The sequence below is a fragment of the Lissotriton helveticus genome, chromosome 12, assembly GCF_964261635.1.
Source record: "Lissotriton helveticus chromosome 12, aLisHel1.1, whole genome shotgun sequence".
Lineage (NCBI taxonomy): Eukaryota > Metazoa > Chordata > Amphibia > Caudata > Salamandridae > Lissotriton > Lissotriton helveticus.
Genome location: NC_136073.1, coordinates 613,925,840 through 613,952,660, shown reverse-complemented (window position 1 = coordinate 613,952,660; position 26,821 = coordinate 613,925,840). Strand labels below are relative to the sequence as shown.

Here is a 26,821-nt window from a genome sequence, read left to right as displayed (position 1 = left end):
AGCAGTATAGTTTCAGAATTACAAAGTACTTGTCATAGAGCAGTCTGAAATGGATGTCTTTATTCTGTACAGTTGTTGAGCTTTTGACAATGTCTATGTGTATCATGACTGAGTCTTTGTTAGAAATCAGTTTACCAAGATAACGTTTATATTTCATCCTACACAACCAAGTGGAGGTTGTCTTAGACTCCAATAATATGGTATACAGCTTAGAGATAGCCACTCTAGGTCCGGGTTTTTATTTGTATTATTATTTTCAACCATAAAGGCAATAATCAAATTTGTTTTATTGAACGGGGCCTTAGAAAAATGGCACATACATTTATCAATAAAAACTACAACTGTCAGTAACTTTAATCTATTTTTAAATGTTGCATCTGTTTTTGGGTGAACATTCATTTTGAAAGCAAATAAATTGGACAGTCATTTAGCACATTTGTCCACACCTATGATCCGTTTTTTTTCAAATTGCAAATATTTGTGTGTGCATTTTATTTTGAGCTCAAACAACATCAATCTTGGTTCCATCCTTCATCATGTGTCTGCATACTATACAGAAACATTATAAACAGCCACAAATAGTTACATTAGGCAAACATTTTCATATTGGACTGGTATCAGATGAGCAAGATGAACTTACAATTTACTGTGTTTCCTAAGAGCGTTAACCCTAACAGTAAAGGTTTTGCGTTAACTATTAATCGTATATACACGTTTGAACACTTTATGTATTGGGATATATATAACTTGCCTCAGCAGCAACAAGCAATACTCTTTCCCACAACCACGCTGTGGCACTAACCTGGCAGCTAAGCGGTTTGTGCTGCAGAGAGTTGGGGCTACTTACAAACAGCACAACATTAATATGAACCAGTTGTCATTGAACACCAAAAACAACGTGAAATTCCTCACCCCGTCCACATTCAGGAGGTTTAGCTATTATCCCTTGATTAAGAACAGCCCACATTTGCAATGCAGTTCCCTAATAGAAGTCTTCATACTTACTTGCTGTAGGAACCTTTCGAGCTTTGCGTTCCCCGGAGTTTGAAGGGTTCATTATATACATTTTATGAGCCTCCTTAATTCTAAATAGAATGTCAGGCTTCACTTCCTGTGAACCTGTAACAAAACAAAAAATCATTTATATTATTTATTCATCAATTTGGATATGCATTTATCCTTCAGAGAAACTTGGTCAACTGAAGAATTGCATAGGGTAGGGAGAGAGGTCTAGGAAAGAAAAATAGTAAGTACACCTAAAGGATGCTTTGAAGGCCCAACTGGTTGCGGACATGTTGTTTTAAATCTCCAGTAATTGTTCATAGTCTGACCCGCACACAAAATGCATTACAACGTGACGGAAAGCAGCCATGTAGCTGCTGGGTAAGTGGCTATGAGAGAAGCAGGTAGGCGTTCCCTGCCCGCCCCGTCAACATCAACAAGTCATGTTGCCCTATCACAATGGACCCAGCTATTCCATCAGACAGTGTGTTTTGAAGTCCATCATAGGTCATTTGTGCAAATGACTGATGCATGTTTTGTGGAAGAAACAGGCGCTTCCCTGGACAGCACTCTAAGAACAGAATAATAGCATAGTAAGTGGCGTAAACCAATGAAAAGCAGGAGGAGGAACGTTTTGAGATTGGTGAATGTGGAAGTTGTGATGTTGGTGAGTGGTACACAGTATAAGTGGGCGACTGATCAAACATATACCATTTCTCCAACTTTAAAAGTACAGCTTTTGATCCATGCCTTCTGTCAAAAACTGCCTTTTAAACTCCTTGAGCTTTAAAAAATATTCTTACACTACACAAGGTGTAGTGTAGTTCCTATATTCCCAATAGGCTCTGCGCATTGGAATAATATATCCTATAGATATGACGTAGGACTTAGGTCAGTAGGTCTCTATCGAATATGTTAAACTTAATAGTGAGTGCCAGCTAGCTCAGAGGTCACTCGAAACTTTCTCGAATACACAAGAAGGGATTCGTTTCTGACAACCGCATATACATGACATCTTTGTTTCCCTAGGACTGGAATAACTATCTTCAGAGTCGTGGAAACAATAGATAACTATTTTACTCCATCAATCGTGCATGCTTCGTTTCTACAGAGTTGCAGAGAAAAATAGAGAAACGAGCGTTTCAATAAAAGGATTTATTGAACAGTCTTCGTACTCATGCAAGAGAGGTGAACTGCTACAATCGTTAAACAGAATGCAAAGTATAATGTGTACAGCGTGAACAGTAATATGAAATAATACTGTAATAGCATTGTATGGTTTCTAAACCATATAAAAATACATACTTAAATAACACAGGCTAAAATACTCAACTGGTGCTTCTAAAATACGCCTACCCCAACGTACCTAACCTAAGTCTAGTACGAGGGAAGAAGTAAGTATGGTCTTTAGCATAGGTTTAGTTTTGCCAAGAATTTGCCAAAGGTTTCTCTAGGTCCTAATCAGCTCCATACCTTAGAATGAAGGAGGTCTGGTACCTCTGTCTCGGGACTCGATTTCCTAACACCCCACAAGGGGAGTCAGAAACACTGGAGCTGGATCTCTCTGCAGAGGAGAACAGCTTCCTGATCAGTGCTTCAGCTGGACAGTCTGCTTCCTTCGGCACTTGCTGTAGCGAGCTGCGTCGGGCAAGTAGGTCATCAAACTGCACCGAACCACACCGTGCTTTGCCATAGCAAGTGAAGGTATATTCATACCTTGAAGGTGTTTAGGAATGCCATATTTGACGTAAAGTCGGGCATATGAACGTCATGAATGAACCCCTAAGGAATAGATGTTCATGCATAATAAATGAGTTATTGGAGAAATCAATATCCAGGCTGGGGGAAGTCCCTTCTGCTTAAGAGTCTGGTTTTCCAAGAAATCGTTGTGACGTTTGGTGAACGGATGGAAGGAGCCATGCCTGTATTTGGGTAGCGTGGGCTATGCCTAAATAAGGGCTTGATTTCTATGCCTATATAAGGGCAATGTGAATTGTACCTATATAAGGGCATGAATCGGGAAAATTCATTCGGAATCTAAAACGCCATACAACACCCACTCCACTTTCTTATGTAAGACTTCTACTGAATACTAAGTTCTAAACATGTATACACGTATCTAAAAACTATCTATACAAAAAGTGTTTAAAAAACCACCCAAAATACATAATAAATGCATTGGTACTGGTTTGTATACAAAAGAGAATTGGTGCTGTACGCATATAAAGCAAGGTTTCATTCTAAGCATATAGTTGACATTTGAAATGCTAACTGGATGAATCATGAAAATATACATTTATGAAAAAGGCTCGTAAATACAGAATAAAAAGGTGCCTAAACCATTTCATGTCAGATTACATAAAACTGTTTGTATGTGGACGAGGTCAAATATTGTCTCTGGAAGTTTTTCAAAGAATTCTAGTTCTCTATGAATAGTTCTACTTTAAGAAGAATGCTCTGTGCCCAAAACAAAAAATACAAATTTGGGAAAAAAATAATAATCATAGAAAAAAAGGATTTCCAAAGTTAGAACTTTGTTTTGAAAAAATGAAGGTCGAATTCACAGTCTCTCAGAACACTGTGTGCCAAATCAAAAGTCAGTGTTAGTGTTTGGAGAAACATTAAATCTTCTAAGTCTGTAAAAAATGTGGTCTACCATTGTAGGTGAAAGTTGGATTACCTCGTTAAGAAGATCAACCGCACATAGATGTGAAGCATCCCCGTCAGCATTGGTCGCATTAGCAATGTTCGAATCAGATGGTACCTGTGCGCCTGTTGTTTCTCGAACCTCAGCAGTAGCATTTTGCATCTGTGAGATCTCAATGAAGGCCGTCATCAGAATTGGTAGCCGCTGGGAACAACACAGTGAATGGGCCGTTACTGGTTCAAGCAAAGTATCAACATCCGTTGGCATGACTGATGGGAGTGTGAGACATGTGTCTAACACGCATTCTTCTCCACATAGCAGGCAGCGTAGAACAGGTAAGATGTAATCTTGCTAAATTGGTCTGAATGAAAGAAACCATGTGGTATTTCATTCTCTTAGACGAGGGAGTCCCAAAATGTGGACAATGCGCTCACGACACTTCATCACCAGTAGAGTTGTCTCCATGGAGAACTGGGTGTCGCTTGTGAAATGACTTGCCATATCACAGCAGTAGGAGCAATAATAGTATCCCTGCAGCGAGTCCCAACATGAGAGGCAATCCACCAAACAGAGTGCACAAAGTTTGGAAGTATTCCTAGGACTGCTTCAAAAGGTGCTAACAGTCCAGAAAAGAACTTGCCCTCGCCAAGGAGAAACTTGCCCTTGCCAGAGAGCAAAAGTTGAGTGGGTTAGAACCCACTGGTGGCAGCACTATCCCTAAGGATAAAGATAGGTCCTATGATAATAGAAACCTAAGAAAGATTGTCCCACCCTACAAAGTTGGGGATGACATCCACAAGTGGATTACTGCTTTGGAGAGAGCTTGCAAAGTACAGCAGGTACCCCAAAGGAGTGGGCAGCAATCTTATGGCTCTCCTTTTCAGAAAAAGGCAGAGATACGCTCCTCACAGTTCGTGATGAGGATGCTAACAACTACACAGCCCTGAAGAGTGCTCTGATTGATGGGTTTGGCTTTAACCACTGAACAGTACAGGTTGCTGTTCAGAGACACGCAGAAGACACAGACTCAGGACTGGACTGACTTTGTAGATTATTCTACTAAGGCTCTGGAAGGCTGGTTACTGGGCAGTAAAGTAAGTGACTATACAGGATTGTATAATCTTATTATGAGAGAACAGATTCTTAACAATTGTCAAAACCAGTTATTGCATCAGCACTTGGTTGACTCTGATTTGGCCTCTCCCCAAGAATTGGGTAAGAAGGCAGACACATGGGTCAGAACCATGGTGAAGCAGAAGGTATAGAACCAAGTTGGTGATCAGAAGAAGCAAGACCAAAAGGTTGGGGAGAATGCAAAAGAACAGTAGTATTCTCAAGGTCCCCAAAAAGCTTCTAATGGTGGGGGTTCCCAACAATCCAAAAAGAAAGAAGGTCCTAAGAAACCATGGTGCAAAGTTTGTAAAGTAAATACTCACTGGACCAGTGATTGCACCAAAAAGGAGACAGCTCCAGCCATCATTGCCCCTAACGCAACTGTTCCCCCTAGTTCAGCTACAAGTGGTGGTTCTCAACAGAAGGGTGTAGTAGGGTTAACCCTGGGAACTGAGATAGATTCTGGCCTAGTCAGAATACCAACTCAAGCTGTTTTGATCTGTGATGGGGACATAGCCATGTCCTCTACTGTGAGTCCCAATACCTTGGGCAAGTACAGACAAACTCCTTTAATTAATGATAAAGTGGCTCAGGCCTACAGGGACACGTGCTAGTGTCACAATGGTGACACCCAGCTATGTGAGCCCTGGAAGGATCATAATAGGTAAAAATTACCTAGTGACCAAAGCTAGCAATGTCACTACCACTCATGAGATGGGAGTTGTTAATTTCTCCTGGGGAGGGGTAACTGCCCTAAAGAAGGTTGTGGTTAGCTCAGACCTCCCTGTAGAATGTTTGCTTGGCAATGACCTAGAGACTTCAGCCTGGCCTGAAGTGGAGTATAGGACCCATGCAGAAATGTTAGGAATCTCAGCACATGTCCTTGCTATGACTAGGTCACAGGTCAGAAATTGCAACACTGAAAAGGCACTGGATTCTGGAATAATGGACCAGTTGCCTACCAGGAGGAGAAGCAGTAGGGCTAAGGCAGCGCCTTCCCCCTTGCCTCAGGATGAGGATCAGCCTTCTGAGGAAGCTGATTGTGGGCCTGAAGAAAGAACTGTCATAGAAGAGCTTGAACCTGATCAGGTTGAGTTTCTTGGGACAGGGGGACCTTCCAGGGCAGATCTGAGGAAGGCCCAGTTGGACTGCCCTTCTCTTGAACCCCTCAGACAGCTAGCTGCTGCTGAGGCTGCAGGGAATGCTAGTGGAACCCATAAGGTTTACTGGGATGAAGGGCTCCTGTATTCAGAGGCTAGAGACCCCAAGCCTGGAGCATCCAGGAAGTTGATCATACCGTTGGCATTCAGGGGCTTCCTTTTGACACTAGCCCATGATATTCCCCTTGTAGGACATCTTGGCCAGAACAAGACTTGGGACAGACACTTTCACTGGCCCCACATGTCAGAAGACACCAAGGAGTTTTGTCGCTCCTGTGTCACCTGCCAAGCCAGTGGCAAATCAGGTGGCACTACAAAGGCCCCCTTTATACCACTACCTGTGGTGGAGGTTCCCTTTGAAAGAGTAGGAATTGACATTGTTGGACCAATGGATCCCCAAACAGCATCTGGGCACAGGTTTTTTTCTGGTGGTAGTGGGCCATGCCACCAGATACCCAGAGGCTATTCCCCCTAGGACCACTACAGCACCTGAGGTGGCAAGAGCTCTTTTGGGAGTGTTCTCAAGAGTGGGTTTCCCTAAGGAGGTTGTATCAGACAGAGGTGCAAACTTCATGTCTAGTTACTTGACTGCAATGTGGAAGGAGTGTGGAGTAAACTATACGTTTACCACACCCTATAACCCACAATGCAATGGTCTAGTTGAAAGGTTCAACAAGACCTCAAAGGGCATGATCAAGGGCCTCCCTGAAAAGCTCAGGCGGAGATTGGACATCCTGCTGCCCTGCCTTTTGTTTGCTTACAGAGAAGTCCCACAAAAGGGGGTTGGTTACACCACTTTTGAACATTTGTTTGGGCATCCTGTAAGAGGACCCCTTTGTCTGGTGAAGGAAGGATGGGAGTTACCTCTCAAACTTGCCAAACAAGACATTGTGGACTATGTACTTGGTCTCAGCTCCAGGATGTCTGAGTACATGAAAAAGGCATCCAAACACCTTGAGGCAAGTCAGGAATTACAAAAGGCCTGGCATGACCAAAAGACTGTACTGACTGTTTACCAGGAAGGACAGAAAGTGTGGGTGTTGGAGCCTGTGGCCCCAGCAGCTCTCCAAGACAAGTGGAGTGGACCCCACACTATTGTTGAACAGAAGGGAGAAGTCACCTATTTGGTTGACCTTGGAACTCCCAGGAGCCCCCACAGTGTGCTTCATGTCAAAAAGACTGAAACCATATGTTGGCAGGGCAGACATGGGCTTGCACATGGCTACTGATGAAGGACAGGAGAAAGAGAGTGATCCTCTCCCAGACCTGCTCTCTCAGAACCCTGATGATGGTTCAGTTGATGGTGTAGCCTTGACAGGCAGCCTCACTGACCAACAGGAGAGAGACTGCAGACAAGTTCTGCAGACCTACAGAAATATGTTTTCACTGACTCTAAGTCAGACTACCTGGTGCAAGCATGAAGTGGACACTGGGGATAGTCGGCCTGTTAAAAGTAAGATTTACAGGCAACCTGATCATGTAAAGCACTGTATCAGGACAGAGGTCCAAAAGATGTTGGAATTGGGAGTCATTGAGCCCTCAGAGAGCCCTTAGGCCAGTCCAGTAGTCCTGGTGCCTAAACCTCACACCCAAGATGGTAAGAGAGAGATGAGGTTTTGCATGGATTACAGAGGTCTCAATGCTGTCACTAGGACAGATGCCCACCCAATACCCAGGGCAGATGAGCTCATAGACAGATTGGCATCTGCCAAGTTTTTGAGCACATTTGACCTGACAGCTGGCTACTGGCAGATCAGACTAGCTGATGATGCAAAGCCAAAGACAGCATTTTCATCCCCTGGTGGACATTATCAGTTTGTGGTTGTGGTAATGCCCTTTGGTCTGAAAAATGCACTTGCATTATTTCAATGGTTAGTGAACCAAGTCCTCTCAGGCCTGGATGACTACTGTGCAGCTTATCTAGATGATATTGCTGTCTTAAGTTCTACCTGGGAAGATCACCTGATCGACCTGAAAAGTGTTTTGGAGGCCCTGCAAAAGGCAGGCCTAACTATCAAGGCTACCAAGTGCCAGATAGGGCAGAGCCAGGTTGTATACCTGGGCCACCGTGTAGGTGGGGGCCAGGTTTAACCATTGCAGAGCAAGATCCAGGCCATAATGGACTGGACTGCTCCAACCACCCCGACTCAGGTCAGAGCTTTCTTGGGTCTGACTGGGTACTACAGGAAATTTGTCAAGGGGTATGGTTCCATTGTGACACCCCTTAATGACTTAACTTCCAAGAAAATGCCAAAGAAAGTTCAGTGGACAGTCAGCTGTCAAAAGGCATTTGATGACCTGAAGCAGGCCATGTGCACTGCACCAATTCTTCAAAGTCCAGACAACTCCAAAGAATTCATTGTTCAAACAGATGCTTCTGAGTTGGGGGTAGGGGCTGTGCTATCACAATTGAATAAAGATGGCAAAGACCAGCCAGTAGCTTTTATTAGCAGAAGGCTGACCCCTAGAGAGAAACGTTGGTCAGCTATTGAGAGGGAGGCCTTTGCTGTGGTGTGGGCACTGAAGAAGCTGAGGCCATACTTGTTTGGCACTCACTTCAAAGTTCAGATAGACCATAAGCTCCTCTTGTGGCTAAAACAGATGAAGGGTGAAAATCCCAAACTGCTCAGGTGGTCCATTTCCCTACAGGGGATGGACTATACCGTGGAACATAGACTTGGGAGTAACCATGCCAATGCAGATGGACTCTTCAGATATTTCCACTTAGAACATGAAGACTCAACTGGTCAAGGTTAGTTTGATGTCCCTGCGTTTTTTTGGGGGGGGGGGCTTTGTGTAGGAGAGTAGGGTCTGCTTCCTACGGTTACCCACACTTTTTGCTGTGATTCTCTGTTTTTTTTACTTTAGACTGGCGGTGGCCCTGCTAAACAGGACCACAGCCTAGCTGTTCTCTCTCTAAATTGTAACCATGTACTTTAGGTATATACCAGATTGGGTATTGGGTCACCTCTGTGAGACCCTGTATAGTGTACCATAGATACCCAGGGCATAGGTGCCCCCATGGCCTACCAGGGGCTGCAGCATGTATTATGCCACCCCTGGCTGGCCCTCCAAACTGACACCACAGGTCTGTTCACACAGCCTGAGTGAGGTGGTGTAATCACCCCTTACTTAGATATAGTATACCAATATCTACATATACATATATATATATATATATATATATACATATACATATACATATATATATATATATATATATATATATATATATATACACATATATATATATATATATATATATATATATATATATATATATATATAGACACATATACACCTATAAGCTACTCCTATGGTAGGCCTCTGCAAACCTTCTAGAGGGAGAAGACATGTAGTTACTGTTAAACCCGGTAAAAGTTTAACAGAGCCCCAGCATCACAAAATGGATGCTGCTGCCACAGACACGAGTCTGACCTCCTGCTGCTGGACGAAACTCCGGCAGGGGAGGCTTAGACAATAGGTTTCCTGTCCAGGGAGGTGCTACCTCCTCCCCAGACAGGCTGTAGTGTATTGAAGCAGGGAGGGCTGCATTCAGTGAATGCTTTCCAGACACTGCCTGGGGCACACAAGGTGCTCCATGCATAGTCCAGTCCAAACCGGATGCTGGGGCACTCAGCCCCAGCTCTGGCGCGAAACTGGACAAAGGAAAGGGGGTGTAACCACCCCCTCTCCTGGTCCACCCATAGGAGGGACCTTTTCAGGTAATCCAGCCCACAACCTTAGTATAAGTATAGGAGCTGTGTCCCTAGGACTTAAGATTATCCTGGACGAATCTTTGCAAGACATATCCTGGACCTTCGACATTCCATTTCGACTGGAAGACGGAAGACAACTCCCTAGTGGTCAAGGAGTGACCACCCTTTTCAAACAGGCACCAACAGCAACTTTGCCGGTCTGGATTTTCAAGGCTCCCGCCGGATCCCGAAGGATCTGCGACACAGGACATGGACTTCCAGACATCTCTGACCCGACCCACATCCACAGCAAAGCTGAGATAAGTGGCGGACACGAGAGACGCTGGACCGGAACTCCTGAACATCCTGCATTTGGTAACTGCATCGACTCCTGAGGTATCTCGCAGTTGTGCATTGGGGTATGAGAAGCCCCAGTCCCAAGCCCCATTTGCACCAAAGCACAGGCCCCCACACTCCACGAGTGTCCCGTGGGCTCCGCTTTTGCATTTGAGCTCGACGCGTCTTTCCGGTTCCTTCCCCGTTGGCTAGTGAGCCCCCTGAAGACTTTTCTTTACAACAAACTTGCTTTCCTGGTTGCTCCAGGCTTGCTCAAGCTTCCCTACAAAGGAGAAGCACCACAGACCTTGCTGGTCTACAACAGAGCCAATCTCGACATCCTGCGTGGGTTGCGATTGTCAAGGCTTGTTGGGTCCAATCCGGATACCGACACCGCAGTCAACTAGATCCTTTGTGGGACAGCTCGAATCCAGCGCCTGGTCATCGTCGATGCCTCCTGGACCTCGTGGCTGAAGAGACAAGCTTCACTTCTTCACCTGCAAGCACCCGACATCGCCTGGTTCCTTCCTGGTTCCATCCTGGTCACTGGCAAGTGACCCAGACTCTGTCCCCTCTGCTTTCAGGTTCTTCAGATCTTCGATCCACCCTTGGATCCACATGGACACTTTTCCTCTGGTCGCCTGCAGCACTTCTTTGCAGCTCTCCATTGAAAACAATGATGAAACCCGACACGAAAAGGCACCTATGCACCCGGCTTCCCTGGGTGAGGTAACACGAGTACTCCGGTGATCCTGTGGGTCTTGACTCTCTTAGTGTCCTAGTTTAAAAGGGTTCCATCCTAGTCCATCCGGAAGTGTCCTTAAATTGTACTTTTGTAACTTCTTCGTTTCCCATAGAAAGTCAATAGTAAATCGCGGCTGTGTTTAGACACTGCACGTGTCTCCCGTGGGCCTCCTACTTCCTAACCTTTGGTTGTTTAGAGTAGCCCCAGCGATTCCACAGGCCCCAGGCCCGCTTTCTATTCCACACCATGTTCTTATACCACTATTTTAGTATATGGTTTGTGAGGCCCCCAGGGCATACTGTATATTGTGCAACTTATCGTATGCTAATTGAGATTCTTCGAATGTACTTTGACCTCTGACCTCATAAAGAGTACAGAGGGGTTGTGTTTAGATTAAATACATATATATATTTGATATATACCTTGTGTGGTGTCCTTTCATTTGGCACTCAAGGGACTATAATTGGTAAAAACAACTTGCTTAATACGCTCTCTGAAGTCTTAGCCTGATGACTGCTGGTCCATGCTACCACTAGGATAGCTTTCTATAAGGTGTACTTTACAACCACCATCAATAAGGGTCGATTAGACTGGTGCAAGGTGCCCACTAGAACTAGTGGACATCATATGCCAGGCTAACTTCTCACACCGGTGAGAGTGGGTCCCGCCACGAGAGATGAGTCTACAGCCGTTTTTCCACAGGACCCAGGAAGAGGAAGATCTTGTGCGAAGTGGCAGGAGTAAACAACTACCCTTCAGGTGGAGATAGGGACTTGAAGGTGGGACTCGTAGTGGTTCCTCCACACACCTAAGGAGTGGCGTTGAAGTGACATGGCGAAGAACACCCAGTCCAGTGAAAGCCTGGTTAATAGGGCCTTCAGGACATCCAGTCAGAGGGGAATACCCAGGAGAGGGGCATCCTAGTGAGCGAGGGATGTTTGCATGTACTCCACCATTGCGTAGCGAGGAACAATGCTGCCTTTGTGAAGATGCAACAACAATTAGGACTGATTGGTGAAAATGTGACATCTACCAGATCCACCATCACTACCTGCATCGTCACAGAGAAGTGGACATAGAGAGACTTTGGTGTCAACTTCCATGTTTGGAATCTAAGGAGTACCGGACCCACAGGGCAACACTGAACTGTGCCAAGCAGAACTGGTGATCCTAGCTGCAGTTGTACCATTGTCTTGTTTCTGCAAGCAGCTGAACAGACTCAGTGGAAGTACATATTTATTGTTTTATTTTTTCCAACAGGTTGGACTTTGTTGTTCCATTTTGAATAATGTTTTGGAGGGATGTAGTGACCTGCTGGTCACTGTTCTAGTTGTTATCAGCATCAGCCACTCCTAGAGGGATGACTTACACCCCACCCCACACCCATCCAACACAGGTTTCACAGGACATGTGACCCTGCCAATAAAAGGGTCGGGCGCACGTTCCCTGGGCCAGTTCTACACACTAAGATACAGTGTCCATGTGATTACTAATAGTGTATGGGGCCTAGGGCCGAGCACCATTACAACAGCTAGGCTGCAATGGCGAACTTCAGGACTGCCTCTGTGTGGGAGGGGGTGGACTCATAGAGTTTGACACAGATTTGGAGACAGCGAGCTCTTTCGTGACCAACCCTGACTTCCTCTTCACTTGTCTTTACAGTTTTTGTGTTGTACAAGAGCCACTGGTGCATTAAACTGGATTTCCATATTTGGGAGTCGTAGTCTCTCCAACATATTATTTATTAATTTCTGAAATTCCTTTCTCACTGTATGTATTGCTATTTGGTTAAAGAGTGAGGTTTTAGACTTGTGAACAGAACTTGGTATCTGCCTTTACAACAGTTTTCAACATTGCTGGTTAGTATGATACCGGATTATCTTAAAGCTATTGTCCAGATCATGCTTAACCTTTCATACTTTTATCATTTTAAATTTGTACTCCCGTATTTTACTCTCATAATCAAAAAAGCAGGATGGAAATGGTGATGACCTCCAACAAGGGCCGGCCTGGTCTGTAGTGGGCACCGAGCAGTTACCGGGTGGGCTGCCAGGGTGGGGGATGGTTTTGGACCCCTGGGGGCCGTTTTTAGGTCTCGCTAGAGCCAGCGCATGCGCCGGTCAGGAAAGACATTTAGTAACTGGCTTTTTGAAGTGCTACCAAAAGGCTTTCTCCGGCCACCAGCGAGCGGTTTCACACACGGGCGTGTGCTTACGAACACAGGCGCCATCTCGCGGGCACCCTTACAGCCGTGATTACTTTCTCTTTCGCGGCGCCGCCATCTGCCTTTTCTCACTCCGCTTCTCCCACACCACAGAACGAGTCCCCTTTCACGGCCGCGCGGGCCGTTACTTTTATGGCCACACGGCCTATGCCTTTTTCAATATATTCTGCAATACTTGCATTTCTCGCTGATTTACCTTTCTCGGCAACCGCCCATCTCTCACTCTTCTACGACTCACTTCTCACTCTTTTTTGATATTTCACTGATTTTTCTTTTATCTCTCTAGCACCCTCGCCCTTTATCCTACACACACACTTGTTAAAACGCTTGTTTTTCTCCTACACGCTCAGTTGTACTCTCCTATCTCTAAAAGCATAATTTGTGGTTCCCTTTCCCTGGATTGTTCTTGGTTTTAGCCTCTACCACAAGTAAAATGAAGTAACGAAGGTGAAATACCTCACAAGTGAGATATGACAGGGAATCCTTCAAATCAGCCTTTGGATAAATATCAGAATTAATGACTGATGTCTGTTTCTTATTACTCCCTCCAACTCAGACTCATACACGCCCACCTTAAAAAGGCTCAAGGAAGAGCACTGTGCCATTTGTAAAAAGAGGGAAACTGTCCCAAGTGAGTTTTGTTTACATTCTCAATCTAAAAAGAACTAAAGCTCTAGTTACTGCAGAAATAGAGGAACAAGCTTTTGGACAAGGAAAGGATTCAGTTTACGCAGCGTCTCGTAAGGCTGCCCTTGAGACCCATATAGCTTTGTGGGAATATAGACCCTCGTGGGCAAAATGAATGTATACCCACCTGTTTAAATTTTACATTGACTAGTCCATGCACCTGCTGTCTGTCAACTCATGTGCCTTTTCTCTCTTTTCCTTTCCGTTAGGATCTCATGCCGCTCTACTACCCATCCTGCCATGCCTGCAGTTTACCAAATTCTCCCATCTCTTGGAGTCTAAACCTTTTTCACCTTTTGCTGTTACTCATCTCACACCTCTCTCTTCTCTTCCTAGCATCAGTATCCTCAGAACTTCTTGATCCCTGAATTCTGCGAGTCTATGCCTCTCCTTATCATAACATGAAGTTTAACCCCATATATTCCGCTGTATTTTGTAGCTTGTTTAATCATTTCACTCCCTGGATTTCCGGATGCTTGCCCATATCCACATGTCAGTTCCTTTTATAACGGATGTTTTATGGCCTGATTTTCTGTAAGTGATGCTACACGTGGTTAGAGTTGTTTCAGAGTACAGCACCTTAACATCTTTCTGTTAAAGTATTGTTTTGTAAAAAAACAACAGCAAACAACACATAAATAAAATTATTCAATACCGCCGCAAATTAATTTTGCTTGAAGCGGTGTTGCGTCACATATGAATGTATTGGAATACCTTACTATATAATTTGATAAATATAACTAGCATCAGACGTTTTTTCAGCCCCAAAGCATCAGCTCTTCTGAATGCACTCTGCACGGTGTAAACCTGTTTAAATCCCAGGATTTGAACAACAAACACCGAGTCCTCTGGCTGAAAGGCGTGACATACACTTACTTAAACATCAGGTAAACTTGCCCAGAAATGAGCAACCTGAGAACATGAAGTTGAGATCTCTTTCCTTGTTTCTCTTAAACTAGGACAGTAAAGACCTCTACTGAAACACCCTCCCTGTTTGAGTACTAAAAATCAGTAGAGCGAGAGAACTTTAAATCCCTCTCTCCTTAAGCGATTTACTTGGTCTCAGTAGTTCTGCTGAATTATTTACAATATATATGGCCACAGTGGCATAAACAGACAGACTTATAAAGATCACAGTTATATGCATGTCGATGTGTGGCATGAGTATTACGCAGCAGTGGCCAGGTGTAGCAAACGATAATGACAGTTACATCCCTGTTGCTTAAAACTCTTACTGAAATATCCCATCTTGCTGAATTTAAAATACGCAACAGACTCTTGAAGACTTGAAAAACAAGCATTGGCATAGCCAATAGGTCTAGCTTTTGTGACCTTATAAAAGTCTAGCCATGCAACAGTTGATGTTGTTGCACCAAGCATATTGTGCTGCATAACTAAATACTTATAAGGTCCCGAAAGCGAGAACTATTGGCTATGCCAATGCTTGTTGTTACCAGGGGCCAGTTTTGCAGCATACAGGCCCCCTGTAACAAGAGCAGCTGCAGTGTTTTCCATGCAAGCAACGCCTCCCCCCCATCCCCATCCCACTCCCTGGCCGATCTGACTCAATTGCAAGGGCCAGTTTGCGTTCCCAGTGCAGCCCTGCCTCCAACATGAAGTGACAACGATTGTTAAAGTAATCTGCGAATGTAGGTCACAAGTAGGAGCTAGGCTATACTAAGATTGCAAAGTGTTATTTTTTCTACTTCTGTGACAGAAAATTGAGCAGGTATTCTCTGTGCGGAGTATAGCGAGCATCTTCTGGGGTGTTGATGAAGTATGCGGTTTTCTCGTAATGACCGAGTTGCCTACACAAACATTTGGTATTGGAAGGTTTGTGTTTTTATTTTGTTATTTTTTTAGGAGTTGCAGATATGCATTTGCACAGTTCATGCAACACTGACAGCAGGTATATATGTTTAAAAAAATGGTGTTGCAAATTAGTACATAATGATGAAGTGTATAGTACTATTCATAACCATAATAATAAGATTTTATAAATCACATATAAAAGTAAATATCGCATTCAGGCCAGTATACTTTACAGTTCATGTAGCATTTGGCAGCAAGCATAATTGATATGAATTATACAGTAATAAAGTTTCTGGTCTCAGTTATTACCAAAGTAAATCAGATAAAGTAATATATAAGAGCGCAATTAGCTGTGCCTAGATTGTGCGTGATAATAAAGTGTTAAGTCTAATTAATACCACAGTTGCAATATTTATATGAAAAATAATAACTAGCAAATGCCATTTCCTACCCTAGAGAGGAATTGAACAATAGAAAAAACATTCAAACCCCCTTTGCCTTATATTCATTGTAATATTGGCATCACATATATATGAAGATAAATAAGTAAAACAAAAATAGCTATTCATTGACACTCCAATTGAGAGCCTCTGTTCCCGGTCTGCCGTCTGCTGATTGCGCGCACAGCCCCAGCGCTACCCGAGAACCACTGGAGACGTCAGACGCCTAGTTGGACGTGGTCACGCAGGCACACATGCACGCGCGCACCCGAGGATCATGTCGAGAATCAACCTGAGGATCACCACTGAACGCCCGAGGTGCCCTGCGGGAGGTTAGCGGGAGGCCCAGATGAGCCCCCGATGAGCAGAAGAGGGCAGTGTGGTGAAAGCAGGAGAAGGTGCAGCCTGGGAGCTTGGTGAAAGCAGGATTTTACCGGCAGAGCCTGAGAGCCTGTGAGGCCTAGCTCCGAGAGGAGCATTCATAATCGCGCAATAAACAGACCACGCAGTGTGTAAGCGTAAAAGGCCATTTTATTAGACCAGGCTGCGTGATCTGTACATAACAATAAACATCAACAAGTAAATAACATCATACCCCCACTCACACTTCCCCCTCATTCGTTTCACCCGTTCCACCTCCTCACAAACCCCTACAAACTCCATACCATGCCTTATTCCTGCCCATCAATCACTTGTCATCCAGCCCGCTCCTTGCATCCTTCCAATCATGCCTCTATCCGCCATTCGAACTCCCCCCCCCCAAGGGATGGGTGTGCCCGCTCTTGACCCCCCTGTCCCTTCAAAGTACCGCCTAAAGCAGCTCTGGCCTAAACTGGCAACGCCAAGGACCTACCCAAAAACCACCTCCAACTGCCGGGTGGGTGGGTGGCCTTTCTTTTTCCCCTCCCGATGGGGCCAGACGCAGGAAGAGGCAGTTCCCCATCTCCCCTGCACCTATATACCCACCCCCTAACTCCTCCCCTTCCCCTGCCTGTCCTATCCTGCGCGAAAGACCCCGGGGGAAGACTAGTCTGAGACTGTGCTTCCCCGGGGCCCGGCATCGCGCAATAAACAGACCACGCAGTGTGTAAGCGTAAAAGGCCATTTTATTAGACCAGGCTGCGTGATCTGTACATAACAATAAACATCAACAAGTAAATAACATCATACCCCCACTCACACTTCCCCCTCATTCGTTTCACCCGTTCCACCTCATCACAAACCCCTACAAGCTCCATACCATGCCTTATTCCTGCCCATCAATCACTTGTCATCCAGCCCGCTCCTTGCGTCCTTCCAATCATGCCTCTATCCGCCATTCGAACTCCCCCCCCAAGGTATGGGTGTGCCTGCTCTTGACCCCCCTGTCCCTTCAAAGTACCGCCAACCAGGGAAACCCCTTGTAGGGCGGTTCCCAGCCCCACCCCTCCTACCCAGGTCAGATCGCCCGCTCCAGCACACCCGCAATCACTCCCTGACACACCAGATATTCTCATTCCATAATTTGCTCACAACATCACGCATCTCCATCATGTACCAAGCATTGCCCAGCCGTGACAAGTGTACTCCGTCGTCCCTAAAAGCTAAAGGTTCCTCCAGTCGAATCCCTCCATGAGCAATCACTTTAATGTCCTTGTCAGCACAGTATAGTCTCATTGCCCTGTTGAGCTTCCGTCGTGCCTTTTCGATCGCCCCATGCTTCATCGCCCCTCTCCACACTTTCCTGGGGACCAACTCTGTCCAGGCAATGCAGGTCCCTGCAAGCCTAGATTTCAGCACCTCCAAGTCCCTCTGCATGAGCTGTAAAAGCGCCAAACCTGACAGCTGCACCAGATAATTTTCACCAAGATGTATTATTAGCAAATCAGGGCATCCCCTCTGCGGGACCATCTTCGCGAGCCAGGGCAGTAGTGCCCCCCATCGCATGGCGCCTTTGCCCCACCATTGTACCTCGTGCAAGTGTCCTTTCAGTCCCAGGTTACGGCCGTAAACCTGTTGCTCCGCATATTTGGATGCCCAAAGCACGAAGGAGTGCCCAACAATCCATGTCACCGTCTTTTTTCCCGGTCCACCCACGCAACCTACGAAGAAAAAGATGTTAGAACAAGAAACAACAACAATGAATCAACCAACACCCTGCCTGGGACCATCTCATTTCCTCACATATCTCTCACAACAACGGGACTTCCAGCGCCCAATCCGCCGAATCCTATCCCAAGACCTCCCCAACCGGGCCGCAGCTGTCGCAGCCCCGATTCTGAAAGAGTGAGTCCCGAAACCAGACGCATCCATCCCCAATCGTCGCAAAGCCTTGCGCAACACCGCCAACAACTGGCCCGCCGTCAACCTCGCGCCTGAAGCGTGACAAAAGATTTCCCCACGCGCCACTCACGCCGTTCCCAGGAAAGTCCTCCATTCAATCAGAGGGCACACGGGCCCACCCTCCGTCTCATTCAGCCATACCCATTTACCCCTGCCCAACTGATCAGTCTTCGAGCACCGCAACCAAATACCCAGGCGACCACCATCCACCCGAACTTCCTCAAACAACCTGCCAGCCATGCCCCTGGTACCCAGCAGCTCAGACACCCTGAACGCCCCGAAAAACATCCACACCATACACAAACGGAAAAGGCCCACCTCAAACAGGTCATAACAACATTCCGGCAACTCCCCAACCAGCCGGACCAATAACTCAAAAGTAACTGCTTCCCGTAGCCTGCCCCCCCCCCCACTCCTACATTCCCTGCCCCAACCCCGCAACATCCTGCTCACAATCACATCTTTGGTCGGATCAAAACCCAAAAACAAAGCACAGTAAAAGGATATCCCCGCCAATTTACCAGAAATCGTAGCCGCAGTCAAGCCCCTGTCAATACAATCCAGCACAAAATGCCTCAGTCCCTGTTCCACCACAGACTCAACACCAACGACACCATTCAGACTCCAACCCATGAAAGCACTAAATTCAGACCATGCCAAGCGATACGTCCTCCTCGTTGTTTCTGCAACAGACCCTTCCACCAGGCCAATCATCCTCACTCCCCCAAGGCCCAGATGCCGGCCGGCAGCTCGGTCTTGCACGCATCCGCTCCCGGTGCCAGGTGCCGGAACCGCTGCCACTGTGAACGAGACAAAGCATCCGCAATGTCATTATTCGCCCCAGGGACATGCTTCGCCCGAAACACCACATTCAGCTGCAGACAAGCCAACATGAACCTCCGCAAAAGCCGCAGCACTCTCAGGTCCCTCGCCCTCTGACGATTCACCAGCTCCACCACCGTCATGTTGTCCACATGGAAAAGCACTGACCTGTTCCGAAATTCCCCCCCACACCTCCAAAGCCACCAGCAGAGGAAAAAAATCCAAGAAAGCAATGCTTCTCCCCTGTTTGAGCCAGTGAGCCCGCCAGCTCTCCGCGCACCACCTCCCGTCCCAGAAAACACCAAACCCCGCTGACCCAGCTGCATCAGAGAAAATTTGGCATTGCCAGACCGCCCTTTCCTCATCAAATTCCAGGGGCACACCATTGAACTCCTTCAGGAATGCAATCCAGGTCCTCAAATCAGCACGCACCCCCATGGAAACCCTGACCCTGTGATGTGGGAGTACCGCCCCCGACATGGCCATGCCGAGCCGCCTACAGAACGTCCGCCCTGCTCTCACCACTCTACATGCAAAGTTAAGGAAACCAAGGAGCTTCTGAACCGCTCTCAAAGGGATCCGCTTTTCTTCAATCGCCCACTCCAAACAAGCCAGTATTTCCGCCACTTTGGCATCAGGAAGGCGCGCTAGCCACTGTACTGAGTCCAGCTCGATCCCCAGGAATGTCAAGCAACAGCTGGGACCAGCCGTCTTCTCCGGTGCCAGAGGCACCCCAAAATGAAGGGCCAGTTCTTGGAACCGCGACAGGGCCCTGCCGCAATCCCCAGAATCCGCCCTCCCCAGGAAGAGGAAATCATCCAAGTAATGAGTGACCTCTCGGCACCCACTGACTCGCACCATGACCCACTGCAGGAAGGTGCTGAATAGCTCAAACAGAGCGCAGGAGATGGCGCACCCCATGGGCAAAACCTTGTCCACGTAGACGGCCCCCCCAAACTGCATTCCCAAGAGCGAGAAATCCGCCGGATGAATGGGCAGTAGACGGAAAGCTGACTTGATGTCACATTTCGCCAATTCAGCCCCCGCCCCACACAACCTCGCCAGACGGATCGCATCGTCCACCGAGCACCCTAGAATCTTCCTCCGCAATGAAATCGTTCACTGACTGGCCCTTCGGCCACGACAGATGGTGTATCATCCTAAACTCCCCTTCCTCCTTCTTCGGTACCACACCCAACGGAGAGATGATCAGATCGTCCAAAGGCCAGTCAGTAAACGGGCCAGCCACCCTTCCTTCCTCAACCTCCTTCCTCAAATTAGCGGCCACCACACCAGGCAATTCTTTAGCAGATCGCAAGTTGTCGGCCCATCGGCGCTCCCTGGGGCCCTGATAGCCCACTCTAAAACCCTCTGTGAAACCCCAGAAAAGCCGCGCCGCCGCCTCCTGATCCGGGTAGCACGAGAGCCAGGGGGCCATCGCCTCCACCCTAACCGGTGTAGGCGCCCTTCTGTCCAGGGTGGCCCCGCCCTCGGGCGTTCCTCCACTGTTCTGAGGGCGTGGCAAGTGTGAGACACTGAGTGAGTGCATGCTTCCCTCCGCACTTCGAGCACTCATGTTTGAACTTACAGGGGTACCGGGAACAGTACCCCCTATTGTAGCTCCAACAGGCCCCTGTGGAATATCCCCCAGGCTTAGTCTGTTGCCCCGATACGATGGTGCTGGGCACTGCGCCTCCTCCCGCCCCGCTTTGGGCGGGACGCGGCGGAAAGGACCGATACACTACCGGCAAACCGCTGGCCGTGTGTGTGGATGCAGTGGAGTGCGTGGACGCCATCCACTGCACCCAGAGCTCCTGATCCACCTCCCCCCAGCTTTTTTCCGGATTCGCACTGACCCTGGCCCTAAACTCCTCGTCATAACTCAGCCATGCAAATCCCCCAAACTGCATCTGAGCCTTGCGAATGATGTCCATGTACTTGAACAACGCAATCGCCCGGTCCAGATACTTTTCACAGTAGATACTGGCATAAATCAACAAGCATTTACAATGCAATGGTTTTGCCTTTGTTAAAGTTAGAGCTATTGGCATTGCTCTTGACATTATTTTTATTTATGTTTTTTTTAACATAAATAAATGGCATTGTCAGGCCCTTGTCAATACATTGAGTTGCTCCCCATCATTTAAAGCTGCCCTAGTAAGGGTGCTTGTTCTGGCGGAGCCCCAAACTCTGAATCCAAAGTGTAATGCGAGGGGGCACGCAGTTCGTTGCTTGTTAATCGCTACTAACATGAAGACGGATCTGTCTGCATGTTACCTGTTCTTTGCAGCAGGCATCTTAACCCTCACTGCTGCATACCACGAATAGAAACTTCCAGAGTCAAAGTCTTTATTAGACAAACCTCTGCTCTAGACAGGCGTAATGTTAATCACTGTTCCCTGAACATTGTTCCCCACAAATTTCTGGATATGGAAGTGGCAGCAGGGCCTTTTGTTCCCATATATAGTGGCAGAACAGGCACCCCCATGACAGATCAGTACCCGGTGCGGTCGGCCCCCCCCCAGAGCCGGCCCTGAGCTGAGCAGCAGCATGCGTGAAGCCAGGGCGTGTTCGGTCTCAACTGATAGGAATGTCACTTTCGTTATTTACTAGGCCTCAAGATTCCGTAGCGCTTTACATGAGCCCCGGTTGTGTTACATGCTGGGGGCCTTCTACGTTAGGCACTGGGGATAGTGATTTGACCATAGTTTTTCTTTAGGGTGTCGGTGGCATCTGTGCATTTTTTCCCTTTGTCTGCGCTCTATAGTGGGAAACGGGTACTAACAACTGCCTCCTCATCTGCTTCCGAATCGCACATCTTTCACGCTATAGCGGTTTTTAAAATTCTGCCTTCTGTCCTCGTGCCCCTCATATTCCCGCTTTAAGCTATAGGAACTCCCAAACTGTCATTCAAGGCACAAACATTCACAAAGTATCATCATAGAAGTAATACAATAGAAACCAACGAACGAAAATGCGTTAATTTCCGTCTCTGAGCATGCTCTATTTAGGTCAGATGAAAGGCTTATTTATATCAGGCAGCGCACTAAAACCACCTTTTTTCCACAGGGCACTTTAATCTTTTGTAGGCAGGGAGAGATTGCGATGCACTCAGAATCACCGGATGTTGCGCCGACTCTGCCCCTGGAGCCGAGAGTCAAGCATTGGCCTTGCGTTTCTAAAGCTCGGAGCGCTGCATGCAAGGCTATAACTTCTACCCCTTGGTCACCTTTCATCACGTGTAGAAACAATCTATTTCTACCTTTCATCACGTGCACTCCCTGACGACCAAAACCAAGCTAGTTGATTCTTTGCATGGTCTGTTGTCGTTTATGGCTTTGCAAGGTGCCGTTTCAGTGAATGCCTAAGCACACATTCTTCCGCCTTAGCCACCTGCACTGCAGTGGGGTTCTTAGGCATGCGAGGCTGTGAATAGTTTATTCAGAGGGAACAACTGTGGTGCAGTACAACACTTGCTGCTTGCACAACTACGGGAAAGAGGCCAAGAGAGAAACCAACCTCATCTGGCCTTTGAGAGGGACGAAAGGGACAATGAAGGATATTTGCATGCAATGACATGAGTGGGGCAGTTGGAATCTGCGCACAGGACCGCTGTGTGACACAGTTACCATTAACTTCGCTTTTCTTGTTCCAGACAGGAATTTAATGGCCTCAATGAGATGGGGAAAAATTAAAGAATTTTCTTTGTTAAATGTTTAACTGCCTGGCTTGGTCCCTCTTTTGATGTTTACTTGAATGCCAGGTCAGCTGCCTAGAGGAAGATGTTGTCACACAGATTTGATAACGCCGAGGCACTCGTTTACAATTCAAACACTTCTTGAAAATTTGCCTCACATAACCACCTTATGCGCTCACTAAAGTAAGTCTGTGAGATATCTCGCAACTAGAACAGGAAATCTGAGTCACCGTAAGAGAAATAAGCGACACTTAAATGAAAGAGCACGAGCTTCCGAGAAATTAAATCTCCGTGTTTTATACACCAGTGTCGCGAATTAACAGAACATATTTACAAGCATTATTCTATTTCATGCTTTCCTAGTCCGTTATCTGTTGCATTCAGTAGCGTCAGAGTGACACGATCCCTGAAAATAAGACATTCTTAAAACACCAGGGATATTCTGTCCTGCACCAGGGAAGCAATTAAATTAAAACTTCAAGCTGGCTATCAATATTTGCAAACGCTGGAGCCCTGCCAAGAACATAAATGCAGATCATTGGAGGCTGGGGGGAGGAGTGCCGTGGCGGGCCCGGTGAACTCGGCTGCTTACAGACACGCTTAGAATCAAATCTCATCACAGATCTTCCTGGCCACAATAATTCCGAATTGCCTCAAACCTACTTGTGTACAGAGGCCTTTCAGGGGTCCTCTTAGAATACCAATGGCGGCAGCGACATTTAAGTAGCCTCTAGCTATTAGGAATAGCTGTAACTATTTCCGCACCATAACCTCACTCTCCCACACAGTTCTAGGAGAAAGTGGCATGCCACGCTGCCCCATCTCGCTCTTGGAGACCGTACCTTATCGCTGCGTTCGGCGCCGGCTGCCGGTGGCCTTCTCCTTCACATGCTGGCTGGGGGTCATGCCTGCCTCTCTCAACCTCGGCCTCCGTCCGACATGTTCCGACTTTCCCTGCCCCGGCAATGGCGGCAGCGACATTTAAGTAGCCTCTAGCTATTAGGAATAGCTGTAACTATTTCCGCACCATAACCTCACTCTCCCACACAGTTCTAGGAGAAAGTGGCATGCCACGCCGCCCCATCTCGCTCTTGGAGACCGTACCTTATCGCTGCGTTCGGCGCCGGCTGCCGGTGGCCTTCTCCTTCACATGCTGGCTGGGGGTCATGCCTGCCTCTCTCAACCTCGGCCTCCGTCCGACATGTTCCGACTTTCCCTGCCCCGGCAATGGCGGCAGCGACATTTAAGTAGCCTCTAGCTATTAGGAATAGCTGTAACTATTTCCGCACCATAACCTCGCTCTCCCACACAGTTCTAGGAGAAAGTGGCATGCCACGCCGCCCCATCTCGCTCTTGGAGACCGTACCTTATCGCTGCGTTCGGCGCCGGCTGCCGGTGGCCTTCTCCTTCACATGCTGGCTGGGGGTCATGCCTGCCTCTCTCAACCTCGGCCTCCGTCCGACATGTTCCGACTTTCCCTGCCCCGGCAGGGGCCAGCTTTCCTCTCCTGGGCACTCTTCGATGGCGGCAAGACGGTAGATGGGGTAATTAAAACGGCATTCTTACACGGTTTTAGGGCAAAACCTCTTCCTCGGCCGGCGGTCGGCCGCCAAATGGCATAAACAAACCTCGACGAGCCCAAAAAAAAGCCCCGCCCACCGCCGCATGACGTTGACAAAAGGGAAAAATTCTCGGGAACGCCCCCGAATCTGGTCCGGCCTTGACGGACAGATCCGGCTCCCAATGGCTAGCCTCCATTTATGGAGCTAGCCAATGGGAGCAGGGGGCGAGGAGGGGGCGGATACCCGACCCAACAGAGAAACATAAGGATTTTGCTAGCGCATGCGTACTTCGTACGCATTGCCAGCAAAACCTAAAAACGCTGATGTCCAGTTCTCCATTGTCACTGGCACCCTGGGTCGCCTAGTCAGCTCCCACTCTTCCTCTTTCGAGCCCTCCTTAGCCTGCACCTCCCTATGGAGTAACTTAAACACATCCACGAACTCGTGCCTCCAAATCCGAGCCCTGAGTTTCTCAGAGAGATGTGAGCCCAATGGCATCGCCAACCTCATGTATGGCAGTTTCTTCGGGACCTTCACCCTTTTTCCTCCTTACCATCCCCTTTGTCCATCTGCACCCCCGTAGTCACCGACTTACCGTCCACCTTCTCACCATCCTCAAGTGTACTGCCCGATGGCTTCTCCGGCTCCCGGACTGACCCGTCTCCCACTCCCACTGACCTGCAAGTCCTCTTACGCCCCTCCCCCCCCCGGGAACCGTCTTCCCAGGCCGCCCACCAGGAACCCTCACCTGTGAGTGCCGAAGTCCGCTCCCTGGGCCTTCCTCTGGGCGCCGCCACCAGGACCGCTGCCGTCCTAGCTTTGGACTTTGTCACCGCCGGGGCCTGTAAAACACCAATGTCGACGTTGTCCGCAGCACTCCCAAAGCCCGCTGCGTCATCCCGCACCTCTCCGTCTTCCAACTCGTCACTCTCATCACCATAATCCAGCTCAAGCACCAGTTCCGGATTCAGACGCACACTCTCCACCTCTTTCACCGCTCTCTTCACACCCTTCTGCACACCCCCACGGCCACGCATCCCAGTCACCACACGCGCCGCAGGAGACCGAGCCCTCGGCGGAGGGACAGCCGCCGCAGACTGCCCTGCTGCTTCAGGCCTGCGTTTTGGAGCCGTCTTGCGCCCCGCCAGGCACCCCCGGGCTCTGCCGACAGCCGCCGGCTTGGATCCCCACCCGCCCCTCATGTCGCTCCAACCTGAGCGGGCCCAAGCACCATCGGGCCTCAGAGCCGTCCTGGCCGTCCCTACACCTGCCATCACTCTCTGGGGGGTGGAGGGGTCCTCCACGGCCTTCTTGGCCCTGACTCGCCTCTGCTCTTCCTCCCGCTCCGCCTCCCGTTCCTCCTCAGAAGTCGGGGTAGGGGGCCCCTCAATCTCATGGCTCCACACCGCCCCCACTCTGGCCCCAGCCTGTTCTGCCCATCTAGCCTCCCGAATCTGCTCAAGGATCCGCTCCTGTCTGGCCCTATCCTCCCAGGACAGGGAGCCCCAGATCATAGGGGGCGGGGGCGGGCAGTAGCCAAAAAATTCAGCCCCCGGGGGGGCGAAGCCCACCTGGCCAGGCCCCGGGGTCCAACCCCCCCCCCACCACCCAGGGGAACAGGTAACGCAGATCCACCGGGGACCCCAGGCGACCCCCGCCCAACCAGGGCAGGTGTGGGCGCCTTGGAGCTTGTGGACAGGTCGATGGGAGCATCATCCCCTTGCTCCGCGTCCACGGACACAGCCCCCTCCCCACAGATCCTCCCGGCCGAGAGGTCCTCCGGTTGCCTCCCGTCCCCGGTGACCCCAGGCACCCCACCGGCACCCACAGACACCCCAGGGGCCAAAACCTGACTCACCCCCCGGCTCACCCCACCTGCCCCCACCTCCTCCGCCACTACCTGCTGCAGCAAATAGCCAGAGGGGGCCTCGCCCCCCACAGCAGTCCCAGAAGCCCCTGGCACGAAGTCGAGCGGGGGGAAGGCTCGCGGGGGCAGGCTCTTGCGCTTCCCGCCCCTCGCCGAGTCTCTGGGCGCTCCGCCCCTCCCTCCGCTCCCCGCATGTCCCCGTGTGCCAGGCTCATCGTCCTGGCACGCGATCACAGCAGCCATGACCCCCGCCGAGGCCGCGCGTGTGCCCCTCGTGGCCCCCACCCACGCCTGTCCCAACACACCCGGTTGGAGAAGATCTTCCCGACCGGCCCTGGCCAGCAGCAGCAAGGCCGCCCGGACCTCCTCGGCCGAGACGCCCGACATTGTGCTGGAACTCACGCTTCCGGCGTGAAACTATGAAACCGGCTGCCGTGAAACAGCCCTCGACGATACCCAGCAGAAACCAAACTCGACCAAAACTACACCTATCACTATCCCTACACTAACCTCCTTTCTTTTTCCCCTCCCGATGGTGCCAGGCGCAGGAAGAGGAAGTTCCCTTCCTCCCCTGCGCCTATATACCCACCCCCTAACTCCTCCCCTTCCCCTGCCTGTCCTATCCTGCGCGAAAGACCCCGGGGGAAGACTAGTCTGCGACTGTGCTTCCCCCGAAGCCCGGCAATT

At 48.7% G+C, this 26,821-nt stretch overlaps 1 protein-coding gene across 6 annotated transcripts in view; it reads right to left on the bottom strand.

The window, feature by feature from the left end:
• LOC144798453 (uncharacterized) overlaps positions 1-26,821 on the bottom strand; it is a 549,513-nt gene that overhangs the window by 240,777 nt on the left and 281,915 nt on the right. For all 6 annotated transcript variants that reach the window (XM_078669336.1, XM_078669335.1, XM_078669334.1 and 3 more), the window contains exon 5: positions 1,006-1,119. In XM_078669336.1, the coding sequence (XP_078525462.1) occupies positions 1,006-1,119 (114 nt within the window). The remainder of the gene's footprint in view (positions 1-1,005; positions 1,120-26,821) is intronic.